The 14,825-nt window shown below is 37.1% G+C and overlaps 1 protein-coding gene across 1 annotated transcript in view; it reads right to left on the reverse strand.

Annotated features, from left to right (window-relative positions):
* Window positions 1-11,209, reverse strand: part of LOC144980140 (multiple epidermal growth factor-like domains protein 8) — a 56,735-nt gene extending 45,526 nt beyond the window's left edge. Inside the window, 10 exon segments of the mRNA XM_078927691.1 lie at window positions 861-1,070; window positions 1,507-1,679; window positions 2,608-2,809; window positions 3,263-3,535; window positions 4,409-4,554; window positions 5,036-6,149; window positions 6,739-6,894; window positions 8,003-8,166; window positions 8,861-9,320; window positions 10,980-11,209. Coding sequence (XP_078783817.1) covers window positions 861-1,070; window positions 1,507-1,679; window positions 2,608-2,809; window positions 3,263-3,535; window positions 4,409-4,554; window positions 5,036-6,149; window positions 6,739-6,894; window positions 8,003-8,166; window positions 8,861-9,035 — 2,613 coding nt within the window. The 5' untranslated portion in view covers window positions 9,036-9,320; window positions 10,980-11,209.
* Between the last annotated feature and the right edge of the window lie 3,616 nt (window positions 11,210-14,825).

Below are 14,825 nucleotides of genomic sequence, written 5' to 3' on the forward strand. Positions count from 1 at the left end.
TGTAGGACAAGACATGATGTCTATAAGGCCTTATGTAAAATTTACTTTACAAATTTTTTTTTTAAGACAAAACCGTTACTGGCCAAGTTCTCATATTACACCCGAACATGGTGAGAGAACATGTAGGACGAGACATGATGTCTATAAGGCCCTAAAGCAAATTTTTTGGGGTTTTTTCTGTTTAAAAAGGCCAAACAGTTACTGGCCAAGTTCTCATTACACCTGAACATGGTGAGAGAATGTGAGTAAACAGCAAGGTTTCTACACTTCTTCCACCGACAGCATGGAATTAAACCCAGGACCTACAGATCCAAGTCAAGATCACCAGATCAAAAAAAACAAAAAAAATTAAATTAAAAAAAAAAGCAAACCACACGCTCAAAGAGGAATAGAATATTTTTACGTTTAATACCTCTTTTGCTTTAGACAATATTGTCACAACTTATGAAAAAAAAATTATATATTTATATTGCGCATTCTCCACAAAACGCGATCATCAAAGTGCTTTACACTGTTGATAACATTGCTCAAATTTGGAACCAGCTGTACAGACAAAATAGAATCAATTCCCATGGGTCCCTAACCAACAGCAACATGTAGAACGAGACATGATGCCTGTTAGGCAGGCAGACAGAGACAACACTGTTGACGGCCAGGTACTAATTTTACACCCGAGTACGGCGAGAGAATGAGAGTAAAGAATATTTTCCAAGGACTCAACTATGCGCTGAGCGAGACTCTAACCCAGGACCTTCTGATCCGAAAGCGAGTGTCATACTACAAGACCAAATAGCTGCACATACTTTTGAAGTCCATCTTCTGGCGAAAGGCTCAAAAAGTCACTCCTTGTGATTACTAACCTTATTAGCTTCCGTGTCGTCCGTCGACAAGTAAAGTCTAGCCCGTGCATTTTTCATGCCGAGTTCCAGGGTCAAGTTTTTGCCTTCCAGCGTCGGCGCGTTCAGGGGATGGATGTAACCCCTGAAGGTTGTGGTCAGGTTAAAGAAACCCTCCATCTGTCGGTTGTTTTTGGTGCTGATTTTGCCCTTGGTCTTTCTCATTATCACCAACTGTGGGTGAAAAATAAAAAAGGTTTGTTTTAGGGTCAGTTTCATGAGGACTTAATATTTTAAGGAAATTCATTTTATTCGATTGGTTGATGATGATGATGAGGATAATCATGATGGTCGTGGTGGTGGTGGTGATGATAATGGGAATAATGGCAATAGCAACGACGATGATGATGATGATGATAATGAAGTGGTAATGATGTTGGTTGTGGTGTTGGTGATGACAAAGGGGATAATAATGGCAATAACAATGATGATGATGATGATCCAAATATGTCCTTTTATTATGACTCAATTAATGTAAAAAACATTATGATCACACATTGTTCTAATTGCTGCAATGCTAGACACAAAATTATTTTTTTTTAAAGCACTTTACAGCAAACAGCAAATTCTAACTCCTCAACAGGGACAGCGCAGCGCGTTCCAAACTTACCTCGTCAGGAAAGGAGGCATTCATAGGATTTTTATACTTGATCCAGTGGAGACCGGATGGGAAATCGTCTTTCTGGCATAGGGACAAGGTGGTCAGATTAGCACTCAAGCCACCCCACCAACCTTGGATTCCAGACTCTGTGTTCTTGGCATTCAGACAAGTTCCAGAAGGATCTAAAGGGAAGAGATTTTTTTTTTTATTATTATTACAAAGCAAACAAAATTAAGCAGACATATTTAGATATTTAAATATAATACTTCTTTGGAGTCTGCCTTTAAAAAAAACATGTATAATTATAAATTGAATTATAAGTATTGATTTATTGCAACAACAACAACAACAACTTGACTTACTTGACTTAGATGCCTTTCGCGTCTCGACCAAAAGATCGGGTCGCCTTGGCTGTTTCCAGTATTTCCTGTGTGAGGTGTCTCCAATATTGCCGGTCCTCTGCTAGGGTTCTCAGATTTTCAAAGTCCCCTGCCGTTATGAGACTAATGCTTTGTCCAAGTGTTGTGAGGTTTTTGTTTAGGATCACAGGGAGTGTTGTGATCGGTCTTCCTCTGAAAAGGTTCCCGTGTTTTTGGAAGTATCCCGACATGGCTTGGTTAGCTGGTATGTTTTTGTCCCTGCGTAGTATGTGACCGAAAAGTTGCCATCATTGTTGTAAAATGTCAAGGGAGATTGGTCTTTCTTTTGTGATCTTATAGAGTGATTCATTTGAGATCTTTTTTGGGTATTTGATGTCCAGTACCCTTCTTAGCTGTGTGCGATGGAAGGCATCCAGATGTTCTTCTTCGGATTTTGTCAACGCCCAAGTGCCGCAGTTATACAGAAGTACCGGTTTTACAAGAGCAACAACAAACCCACACAAAAAAAAGCCCACAATGGGTAAATAATATCAATCAAACATTTGGAAATATTTGTTCAAAAAGACAAAAGGGAGAGAGAGAGAAAAAAAAACAGGAGAAAAGTAAAGGAAGTCCCTGATGTGTAGTTAATTTAAAGCAAACATTTGAACAAGAAGACAAAAAGAGGGGGAATTGTATTTCTTTGGTACAGATGTTAGGTCAATACAAACAAATCTACAAATGTACTCACCAGCACGGGTCTGACACTGTGCTTCCTTGACACACCAACTACACGCCTTGATATGTATACCCCGGCGTTGCTCTGAAAACAACTTCAAGTCCGCCTCCAACACGCCTTTCCCATGACTGACACAGGCGCCGCATGTGTGTAGGGTTGGACAAACACCAGGGCACCTCTCCTTTGAGTCATGGAAGTCCCCTCGTTTACACAGCTGTGAATGTGTAAGGATCTTATGGTCATAGTGTGTGACTTTTCATGATATTGTAATAAACAATTTCTTTTATTTCCTCTCTTTGCTTCCTTTCTAAATGTAAACAATCACTTCCTGGTGTTGCTCATTATTTTCTTCTAATTTCTTTAAACGAAAAGCTAATTTTACACCCCATGAAAATAAAGAAATTATTACTATTATTATTATATATTATTATATATATTATTATTATATTACCACTACTACCATTAATACCATTATCATAACTATTCTTCTTCTTCTTCTTCTTCTTCTTCTTCTTCTTCTTCTTCTTCTTCTTATTATTATTATTATTATTATTATTATTATTATTATTATTATTATTATTATCATTAATTTATTAAACTGAGCTATCAGGATCCCAATCAAAAATAAAATAATTTGCATTTTTCAAAAACAATTTTTAAATCCTACCTCTACCCGTTCTCTGTGCACGCAAGAGCTCGAGTTGAATCCATCCTTACGTCCTTGATGGCAGTAGACGCACTCTGGGTCATCCTGACACGGTCTGGAGAAACGGTAAATCTCACAATGGTCCCGACGATGCCGATAATGTTGATGGTAAGAATAACGCGTCTCCGATGACAGGGGTAATGAGGACGGATGTTGAGGCAATGAAGACCGTAACGAGGAATTACCACCACTTTCACTAAGACTGTTTAAACATGATTTGGAGTCAGGCGAGCACTGGAAAGCACAACAAAAAATAATAAATAAATGGAATTAAATGTTTCTAGATCATAAAACACATTTTGCAAAGTTTGAGCACATGTCTGAACATTCTGAAAAAGATTTTGTATTAAAAAATTATGGCCATGGTCTTTCAGAGCCCTAAGGTCCAAGTAGCTGGAGTTTATACCCATTTCAATAGTGCTAAAAGCAACAGAAATTGCTTTTACCCTTTCGATAGGATACCAATCTATCACAAAGGGCTTTCTGCAAGATCTTACAGACCCAGCAACAAAATCATTGCTGGGTGGACAGACAGGGGACCAGAAATGATCTTGACTGCAACTGGGATCGATCTATTCCCTTTGTGTATGATGCAAGTGCTCTACCAATTTCATTATCTGGATTCCTGTGTTGTCAATATACAACTCATTAAAGCTGGATAACTTTTGTTGCCATGTCAGTTTAAAAATTCATTATTGTTAAATGGAATAAAAATAATTATTTAATTTATTCAGATGTACCCTGAAATATTGAAAAATTATGATTAACAGCAATATAATTTAATGTTTGCAATAACCATGTCTTCAATCTCTTTCATAAAACACAAGGAAACAAACACATCATAGAACAGTGACGGTATGGAAGGGAAAGAAAATGAAAATAAATTTAAGAGAGAGAGAGAGAGAGAGAGAGAGAGAGAGAGAGAGAGAGAGAGAGAGAGAGAGAGAGAGAGAGCGAGAGAAGAGAGAGAGAAGAGGACAGAGAAAGAGAGAGAGAGTGAAAGACAGAGAGAGTGACAGAGACACAGAGAGAGAGAGTGAAAGACAGAGAGAGAGAGAGAGACAGAGATAAAGAGAGACAGAGAGAGACACAGTATGTCTTCCTTACCTGAAAATCTGCCACAGCAGAAGGCATTTTGTAGGCCAGAAGGTCTCCTAGCACGGTCCCAGAGTAGCCCCCAAAGACAAACATGAGGTTGCCATTCGCCACCACTGCAGAATGACCAAAGCGACCCTTGGTAGGCATTTGACTCCCTGAGAAGATGGATGAAAACAGTAGACCAATTCAATTACACGACTTCTACAAAATGACCAATCCCTGCATCAAAAAAATTGGGTCAAACTAAGGAGATATATCTATTTTTAAAATTTAAATTGAGCTTTTATAAAGCGCAATATCCACTAAACATGCTCAAAGCGCTTTACAAGGGGTCCCTGGTCAACAGCAACATTTAACATTTAAGACGAGACATGACGCCTGTTAGGCGATATTACAATTTTTTTCAGACAGAGACAATGCTGTTAGTGGCCAGGTACTCATTTTACACCTGAGTAAGGTGAGAGAATGTGAGTAAAGAACCTTCTCTAAGGACTCAACTATGCACCGAGCGAGCTCGAACCCAGGACCATCCGATTCAAAAGCGAGTGTCATACCACTAGACCATATAACCGCACTCAATCAAATGTATATTAATGACAGTTGTCTTTCTTTGGATAAAACTTTTCTCCAACTCACCAGTAAAGTAAGTGTGGTTGACCCACACGTGACAGCCCAGATGGTAGAAGAACATCTCCCCATTGTAGCAGATCTCCACATCCGAGTGCACGTGGGTGTTCCCCCCGTAGACCACCATATAATTACCCGCAATCACCGCTGAGTGGAAGGCCCTATCGTGAGGCATGGACTCCTTGCGCCAGTACTCATTCTGAAGCAGTGACCAGTACTGATCGTCGATGTTGAACGCCTGTATCTCGTGGGTCCGGTCGCTGAACAGGCCACTGCCTTGGGTATATCCTCCAAAAACCAGAAGAGAGTTTGACGCCTTGTGGTAGACTGTAGAATGACCGACATAGCGTTTAGGAGGGTAGTTACCCCCCTTGACTAAAACCTGCTCCCATTGAGTTGGATTTCGAGCATCAATTTTAAACAGACAGTCGATGAAGACTCTCTCCTCTGATTTTCCCCCGACCAGGTAAAGGTGGTCGCCCACAGTTGTCAAAGTGTGGCCGGTGACACGGTGAGGCTGGACCTTGCTTCCCTCTGCCACCAGACGCCATTCTAGTGAAGTGATGTTGAAGTGCCAGAGTTCATTGCTGTGAGATCCGTTACCCAATATTCCACCGTAAACAAAAAACCCATCTCTATAGCAATCTGAAGCGTGGCCACTCCGAGCTGCAGGCCAGGATATGGAGAAGGACTCTGTATTATTATCATTGTTATCGCTATCATCATCATCATATTGGCGAGATGATGATGTTACATCATCTACATCTGTTTGAGCAGCACTGTCCACTGAACGGAAACTTCCAGACATCCTATCAAAAACTTGCCACTCATTATCAGATAAGCAGTAACGCCAAAGGTCATCCACTACGTTGTTGAGATCAAAGCCTCCAAAAACCCATATACAGTCGCTGATGAAGACAGATGTGTGAGACGTTCGTCCTGGAATGCTTCCTCTTTCATCCTTGTCCCGGACTTTGTACCACAGACTTTGCCCTTGGTCCCCGGCAACCTGAAGACTGCAGTCATTCCCGAGGTAACCTGTGTTGCAATGGCAATACTGTTGTCTATAGGAAAGGTGTTTGCATTTACCATGGTCACCGCAGTCATTGGGACAATCTTCCAGCTGTATACAAAAAAAATAATAATAATAATAATAATAATAATAATTTTAATTATTATCATATGATTGACATCAATAATATCATCATCATTGTTATCATAATTATTATCATCTTTTTTTTCATATAAATCCATTTTAAAACAACCAATTTCAAGATATCCGTAGTCCAAATCTAAATTCACTGATCCCCTAAAAATGGGAAAATCATTATGTTGCTCCTGCGATAATGAGGAATGGGAATATAGGATGATGATGATGATGATGATGATCATGATCATGATTATATTAATGACAAGAGTGAAGATGATGATGACTATAATTGTGCTGACAATACTTCTGACAGATAATATTGATATAACCAAACCTCAAAAACAAGCTCCTAATATACATATATATGTGTGTGTCTTTCAATATTTATAAAATATTGTTATTTCTTTACTCAAATCGCCTCCTTTCATTATCAAACAAAGGATTTTTTCCTATTAAATGATTTTTATAGGAAAACAAATAGGTATTTATATTTATATTTATAAATAGGCCCGCCATTTCAAAACATGTTCCACTCCAACTACAACTACAGTACACTACACACCTGACATCCAAGGCCACTGTAGTCTGGCTGGCAGTGACACACATGATTTTTGCACACGCCCCTCTCACTGCAGTCCCAGGGACAATCCATCACTTTGTAACGAGCATCAAATCCCGTTTTCATGTAGTTACGGTCACTGAACAGGTATAACAACATCTGGTGAAGAAATATAATCTCTAACTTAAATACACGTTTTTTTTTTTTAATTTGGATATAATGCTTAACTAATCTTAAAATAGGGAGGGGGGGAGGGGGGGTAGTAATAGTAGAAGTAGTAGTAGTAGTAGTAGTAGTAGTAGTAGTAGTAGTAGTAGTAGTAGTAGTAGTAGTAGTAGTAGTAGTAGTAGTAGTAGTAGTCAGTGGTGATCCTAGTTATAGTAGCAATCATAATATAGTCACATTCCAAATGCTAAACTAAACTGCATTGTGAAAATGGATTGTTTCTGCAAGTGACTCGCTTAATTAAGGCCACAAAGCACAATATGCTGAGCCATATTTTCCCTTGTTGTATAATGTCTGTCTTTCTTCAAAACTTCCTTTACGATGACATTCCAATTTTTCTGTATTTGAGACGGACTGTTTAAGTTAGGACATTAAATATATGAGGGAGTAGAGGAAGGATGAGGGTAGCAAAAGCAGTACTAGAAAGGGTACGGGTAAAAGTAATAGAAGCAGATGAGGTATATGTAATAGCGGTTGTCGTTGAAGTCATAGTATTGGCAGGAGTTGTTGTAGTAGTAGTAGTAGTAGTAGTAGTAGTAGTAGTAGTAGTAGTAGTAGTAGTAGTAGTAGTAGTAGTAGTAGTAGTAGTAGTATAGTAGTAGTAGTAGTAGTAGTAGTAGTAGTAGTAGTAGTAGTAGTGGTTGTAGTAGTAGTGGTAGTAGTACTAGTAGTAGTAGTAGTAGTAGTAGTAGTAGTAGTAGTAGTAGTAGTAGTAGTAGTAGTAGTAGTAGTAGTAGTAGTAGTAGTAGTAGTCGTAGTCGTAGTAGTAGTATTAGTGGTAGTAGTAGTAGTAGTAGTAGTAGTAGTAGTAGTAGTAGTAGTAGTAGTAGTAGTAGTAGTAGTAGTAGTAGTAGTAGTAGAAGTAGAAGTAGTAGTAGTAGTAGTAGTCGAGTGGTGCCCCTGGTTATAAGTATAGTAGCAATCATAATATAGTCACATTTCAAAATGCTGAACTAAACTGCATTGTGAAAATGGCAATATAAAAATTCAGACTACATAATTTTTTGTTTTTCTTTTTTAAATTGACAAAATCTACACTCACATATCCAGAGTGAGCAACGAGTGGATAGGGAGGGCTGTCCCCGCTAAGAGAGGCTATCATTCGGCTGTTGTACGTGTTCCCATCATAAATAAACAGGAAATCAAATGAACATTCTGTGGCCATATTCTCAAATGTGAGATGGATAGTTTTGTTGGGGCTGCCGGCTGCAAAGACAGAAGGAAAAAGTAAATTTAAAATACAAGCAGGATTATGAGCTAAACGCTAAACAAATATGATATTACTATATTATTACTATTATTATTATTATTATTATTATTATTATTATTATTATTAATTATTATTATTATTATTATTATTATTATTATTATATTATTATTATTATTATTATTATTATTATCATTATTATTATTGTAAATAGCCATGAAGTAAAATTCCTTTAAGAAGTGAATGCATGCACGTGTCATGATAATATTGTTTCCTTTTCCTCAAATACCCCACCCCAATACAACACTTCTGTTTTTCTTACTCCTGACTGCCTTTATCTCTTAATCAGTTTTTAATTTTTAGGAGTTTTACAGTGCCTGTAACATATTTTGATCATTTCAGCACCAGAAAAATAGTTAGATGATAGGGGAAAAGTTGGAGATCTGTATGTTTAACACTGAATCAAGCTGAATCAATAAATTAACGAATCATGACGAAATCACTAAAGGGAGTAAAGTAGCATTTCTAGTTTTCTTCAGCACCATTTAAAATCGTTTTCCTTATGTTTTGATGTGATTTCAGTGATTTATTTTGTATGACTACTCAAATATTGACAATTATAATCCTGAAAATGGCATGCGTGAAACATGAAAATTAGTTCAACAATTTTCCAACAGAAAACACACCACTCACCATCAATGAGCCACTCGCATTGCATATTGTCACTGTACTTTCCTGCTCCATCTGAAATGATACCCTCTTCTTCCCTTAGGATCCGTCTACCGCTGCAATTGGAATGGCTCGTCTCCAGCAAGAAAATGTTTCCAAGGAGGAAACTGATCCAGAGAAGAAGGTGTGGGGCCTTCATTGTCAATGCATTCTTGTACGCACTGACAATGGCCCTCTCTCTCCTTTCCACTAACAAGGAGAGCAGTGAAAATGGTAATGGTAAGGGGGGCTACAGTGGTTTATTACTACTTCCATCTAGCACTCATAACATCTGATCATGTCATTGCCATCTAACCATTTGACAACAACATTTTCTGAAATCAGAAAGAGACTAATGTTTGCACAATCGGATTTGAATTTTTCGCGTCAATAGGTCATCCAAAAACTGATGTGCAGTTCCTATGATTTCTACTTTCTTCCAAACCTGAAAGAAGAAGCATGAAAGAAGATGAGATTATCATTATTATTACGAGTCACTTTGTGCAAGTTGTTAAGAATTAAGATGAAATAAAAAATGATTAAATTACAGTGTAAAGAAAAAAAAATTTTTAGGCCCAAAATGAAAGATTCACTACATTTTAATTGACCATGAGTTTTTGGGGGGATTTTTTTAGGAACAAATAGCAACATGAAGGAACAAACATCTAGGGTGTTAGCTAAGATATGTTTTTGTTTTGTACATAAAAGGGTTTTATGGCGCATGCGACACATTTAGGTCATGTCAGCGCCAGTAAAAAGGACGAAATTGGGACAGTCAAAAAAGTGATAGATCTACAATTGGCAAGGGAGTATGGTTAATACAGGGAACAGATGTAAGATTCCACGAGCAAACTATAAGTAAAGTGTACTTAGTTTGAGATAACCTAAAAGTCTCATACAGACACAAGCACAGTCCCCACTCACTAAGAGGAAAACACTCAAATGATTACAAACAATTATATATACTTAAACAAAAATTGTAACAGTAAATAACAGTAACGGAGAGATAATTTAAAATTAAAAGGAAACAAAGGTCTCCCAAACTATACATTTGACTGTCAAAGACTCCAGCCTAGGATATAATCAAGTAATCTCATTCCAAGACAAAGACGAACTCAAACAGCAACTTCAGAAAATATGGGTAATATAAGACACAGAGACCTCCATGCCCACTACGGGAGGTAAGGAACCCGACCCCACCCAAATAGGAGAGATAGCAAGGCTGTGGAGCGATATATATATATATATATATATATATATATATATATATATATATATATATATATATATATATATATATATACATATATATGTACAACTTTATTATCAACGGAACTGGAAATTCTAATTGGTTCACACAATGTCATTGATGCTACAATATAATAAATCACAGTGAAAGTAATTCCTAAAGTGATACATAAAGTAAGTTTCCTTTTTTTTCACTTTTTTTGTGACGATGCCGATGACAATGATGAAGACTATGGATGGCATGACTTGTTTATATGGCGATTGTTTTTGTTTTGTTTTTTAATCAAAGGCATTGGCATTGTGGCATTGTTTAAACAAAATCGATTTTGGAAACACTGGGACTGGGAAATGCGCCAATTCAAATTCAATAACTCTGTCAATTGTCAATACAGCAGAACTACTTTCTCATTCATTAGTTAGCACAGAAAGTGGATAAAGGATTCCCTCGCCGTAACTTCATGTGATATGACATATCTGACTATACGGTGACTTGCTGTACTGTACTGGCACTGAACTGGGAAACAGGGAATCGGGGAATAAGAAGAAATCAGAAATGTGAATGTGAATAATGTGATTGTGATTTGTAACGACAGCGACAGAGACACATTATTTTATAATTATAATTATAATACTCAACATTTGCAATGAAATGTTCAAATGGACGATCATCAAAACTAAAGGAATGAATTTGAATTTAAACTGAATTGAAGAAGTGGCAATGACTGAAGACTGAAGAACCAGAGAGGGTGAGTAAAAGAAATGATTGGCCTTGCCTTGTCCACCCATCTCCTCATCCACCCCATGTAAACAATTCAATTTAAAAAGGAAAAATATCCCCAGTAACTAATTTACTTGCCTGCTTTACGACGATAAAATAGTTTAACTCCACGTGAATATCCACGTAACTACAAATAATTTATCCGTAAATGCATAGATATCACAATAATATTATAATCATTAAATAAACACATTTTTTTCTCTCTATTTTTCTCTATTTATTTATCCAATGGAGTCAATTTTCTCAAAAAGCTTGCTTACTTCCGGTCTGTTTCACGACCTTAGTTTACTGTGCAGAAGAGTGAGTGTAACGGTATTCCGATTGGTTGAATTTCTGAATAAATTTCCTTGGCAGACAAAGCAGTGAGTCTGATGTCTGGAACTAAAAATCGATCTGATCAGCTGATCATAGAAATTCCAAGTTGTGGAGGGGTGAAGTCAGCAACTGTCATGGCACTGTTGGAATAAGCAACTTCTCAAATAGCATAATTATCGGGAATCCATGGATTTGATGCCCTCGCTTTTTGCGACATGCAATTGCTAGATGCATATTTATCATCATCATCATCATCATCATCATCATCATCATCATCATCATCATCATCATCATCATCATCATCATCATCATCATCATCAACAACACCTCCGATCCTTTTTACCTTACAGTTTCAGAATTTTTAATAAGGAAAATAATTTATAAATTCTGGTCTACGTCTGTTTTAACTTTGAAACTTGTTCTTTAAAATTACTCCATACCCACAATTTTTAAACATCAATTTATAAAAGCGCAACTTTTCTATTGACCTTTTTATTCTACATTACGTGCCATGTAATTTATACTATGTAATTTTTCTCAGTCAATTTAAATAGTATTACACTGTAACTAATTCTTAGCTTTTTACTGATCTTTTTTTTCTTATATGTTGACATCAATGTACCTTTTCTAGATATTTATATCGTTACACTTTTATAATCTGTATGTCCCTTAATTTACACTATGTAATTATTCTTACAGCCTACAATTATTATACTATATATACCTATTACCAAATTTGACTTTACCACATTATATTTACGTATAATATGTTTATGTATGTATCATTGTCGGCATTTTATACGTCTGTACAAAAATTTCCTTTTGGATGAATAAAGCACATTATTATTATCAACTTCATCATCAACATCATCATCATCTTCATACACCACCTCTACCCTTTATCACCCAAACAACAACGGTAACGAAATTAAGTTCGTGATTCACATCAAATGAAAACCAGACTTATCACCTCCAAACAGCCATTGCCATCGTCATTGAGATTAACAACAACAACAAAAAACAGTAACAAAATAATAATGAGAGTACGACGAGACTGTGTTAGAGGACAAAAATAATAAAAGTTACAAGATTCGTACATGAATCATTAACTTCCTGTTGCGTGTTTTATTGATTGATTGGTTTATATAATATTTGTCCTATATTTGTTGTTAGTGTTCTTTTGTTTTTGTTTTTGTTGTTGTTTTGTTTTGTTTGTTTGTTTTTTCTTCTGATGTAAGACTACGATGCAAGTTTGATAACCGAATGGGCTTTATTGTGTGTGTTTGTGTGTGTGTGTGTGTGTGTGTGTGCGTGCGTGTGTGTGTGTATTTATGTGTGGTGTGGGTAGGGGTGTTTTGGGGTTTCTCTCTTTGTGTTTGTGGGGGGGGGGGGGGGCTTTTTATTATTATTATTATTATTATTATTATTATTATTATTATTATTATTATTATATTATTATTATTATTATTATATTATTATTATTATTATTATCATCATCATCATCGTCGTCATTATTGTATGTTCTCTCCGAGAAAAAAAAATATTTCTAGATTTTAATTAGGATGTTTTCGATTCAGACATTATATTTGATGGTCCGTTCTCAGACTCCTGCCCACGGAACAACACCCAAACAAAAAAAAACAAAAAATCTTATTTTCGTATGCGGACGTTTAACTGAAACCTATACGTTCCATGCTTATTTGCAGGTCTGATAACCCAATTCCTTATGGGCTCATCACAAAATATTGTCCTTTACAACATTGTTAAACAAGGCCCTTAAGGATGTCCGGAAGTCAGACCTGCATATAAAAAAGTCACAGACCAAACAATTTCAGCGCAATGGATGAGGAGCCCACGTGTAAACCGCATTGACATCCGATCGAGAGAATCAATGAGAATTATAACAGGTGGCTCCCAACACTGAGCGGCATTGTATCACCAAGCCTTAGACGACAAGACGCTAATCAAAGGATGCATGCAAGAATTGATGAAGCAACAGATAACACTCCTATAAAAATAATTATAAATAAAAGGGGGCACCTTCAACGAGACTCAAATCGAGACCTTTCCACCGAACAAAAATGGTACACTTCAACGTGGAAGAGAACTGGAGAGAATAAATGTTGAACAGGAAAACACCAAGAGGGGGGAACATCATACAAGATCCCACCAAAAGAATGCCTGCATTTCGCAGTGCCAGGAGATATTGGGTTTCCTCAAATCGCCTCTGAACAGGACATGGAAGAACTGCGTCAGATATAATGTACAGATGGAAACTTTGGGAAAGTGATGCCTGCCGGAAGTATCAGGCAGCCCTTGAGACCAGCGGTCACATCGTCATCCACTGTCCAGTAACTAAACTTGCAGGTGGCTATGAAACAGTTTTTAAAGCGGAGGAAGGCTTCCGAAGCTGACGAAATGAATTTAGAGGTGTAGCCATACGCTACTACTAGTACATACTACTATCATCCATACGCTACTACTTGTATTACTATCATCATCATCGTAAGCCGAAGTCAGCCTACACTAAAAATAAATGAGTAAAAATAGCGACGGCGTTGATGGCTAAGATTCAGATGCACGGTGTTTCTTCACAAAGCCAAGCTATGTTGAGTGTGTTCAATACGTAGATGGTGAAAATGACCTCAAAACTCTTTAATACATCATCGAGTCCTCGGGGTAAAGCACTTTGCAATCATTGCATGGCACACAACTCAAGTACAATATTCATTGAAGTATTATTGCATGTAACGTTCACCTGACCTCTGCCATTGGTACAATATGTTTTTATGGGTTTTATGGCGCTAGCGATACTTTTAGGTCATTTCAACAACAATGAAACAAGGATATACACGACTATGTGGTATGATATTCGCTTTGGACTGGACGGTTCAGAGATCGAGTCCCTATCTGAGCAGCGCATAATTGAGTCTTTGGAAAAGGCTCGTCACTCACATTCTCTCACCGTGCTCATGTGTAAAATTATGAGTACATGGCAGTAAATAGAGACCTCAGAATATTCATCTGCACCAACTTTAGATTTATTTACAGTGCTTCGAGATCACTGCTGAATTTTCAACTTAATGGGACTGTTCATGCCAAAATCTTCATGAGTGGAGGTGGATATTAAATGAAGATTCAGATTAAGGAAAGGCAAAGTAGAAAATTTGAAATTAAAAGCACCAAAGAAAAGTAAGACAAATGAGACTGATTCAACTAGTGAAGAAATGAGCTTTTATATAGCGCAATATCCATTAAACGTGCTCAAAACGCTTTACAAGGCTAAAGGGATCCCTGGCCAACAGCAATACTTAACATGTAGGACGAGACATGACGGCTGTTAGGCGATATTATCTCTTTTTTCGGACAGAGACAACGCTATTAACGGCCAGATACTCATTATACACCCGAGTACGGTGAGAGAATATGAGTAAAGAGCCTTTTTCAAGGACTCAATTATGTGCTGAGCTAGGCTCGAACCCAGGACCTTCCGATCCGAAAGCGAGTGTCATACCACTAAACCAGATAGCCGCACAACAGTGGATTCCACCTGCAATCCATCGATGTTCTTATTTATTTGAGATCACCAAAAACATTTTTTAAAAAGTC

The sequence above is a fragment of the Berghia stephanieae genome, chromosome 9 (genome assembly GCF_034508935.2).
Source record: "Berghia stephanieae isolate SIO BIC M18660-M18661 chromosome 9, UCSD_Bste_1.3, whole genome shotgun sequence".
Classification (NCBI taxonomy): domain Eukaryota; kingdom Metazoa; phylum Mollusca; class Gastropoda; order Nudibranchia; family Aeolidiidae; genus Berghia; species Berghia stephanieae.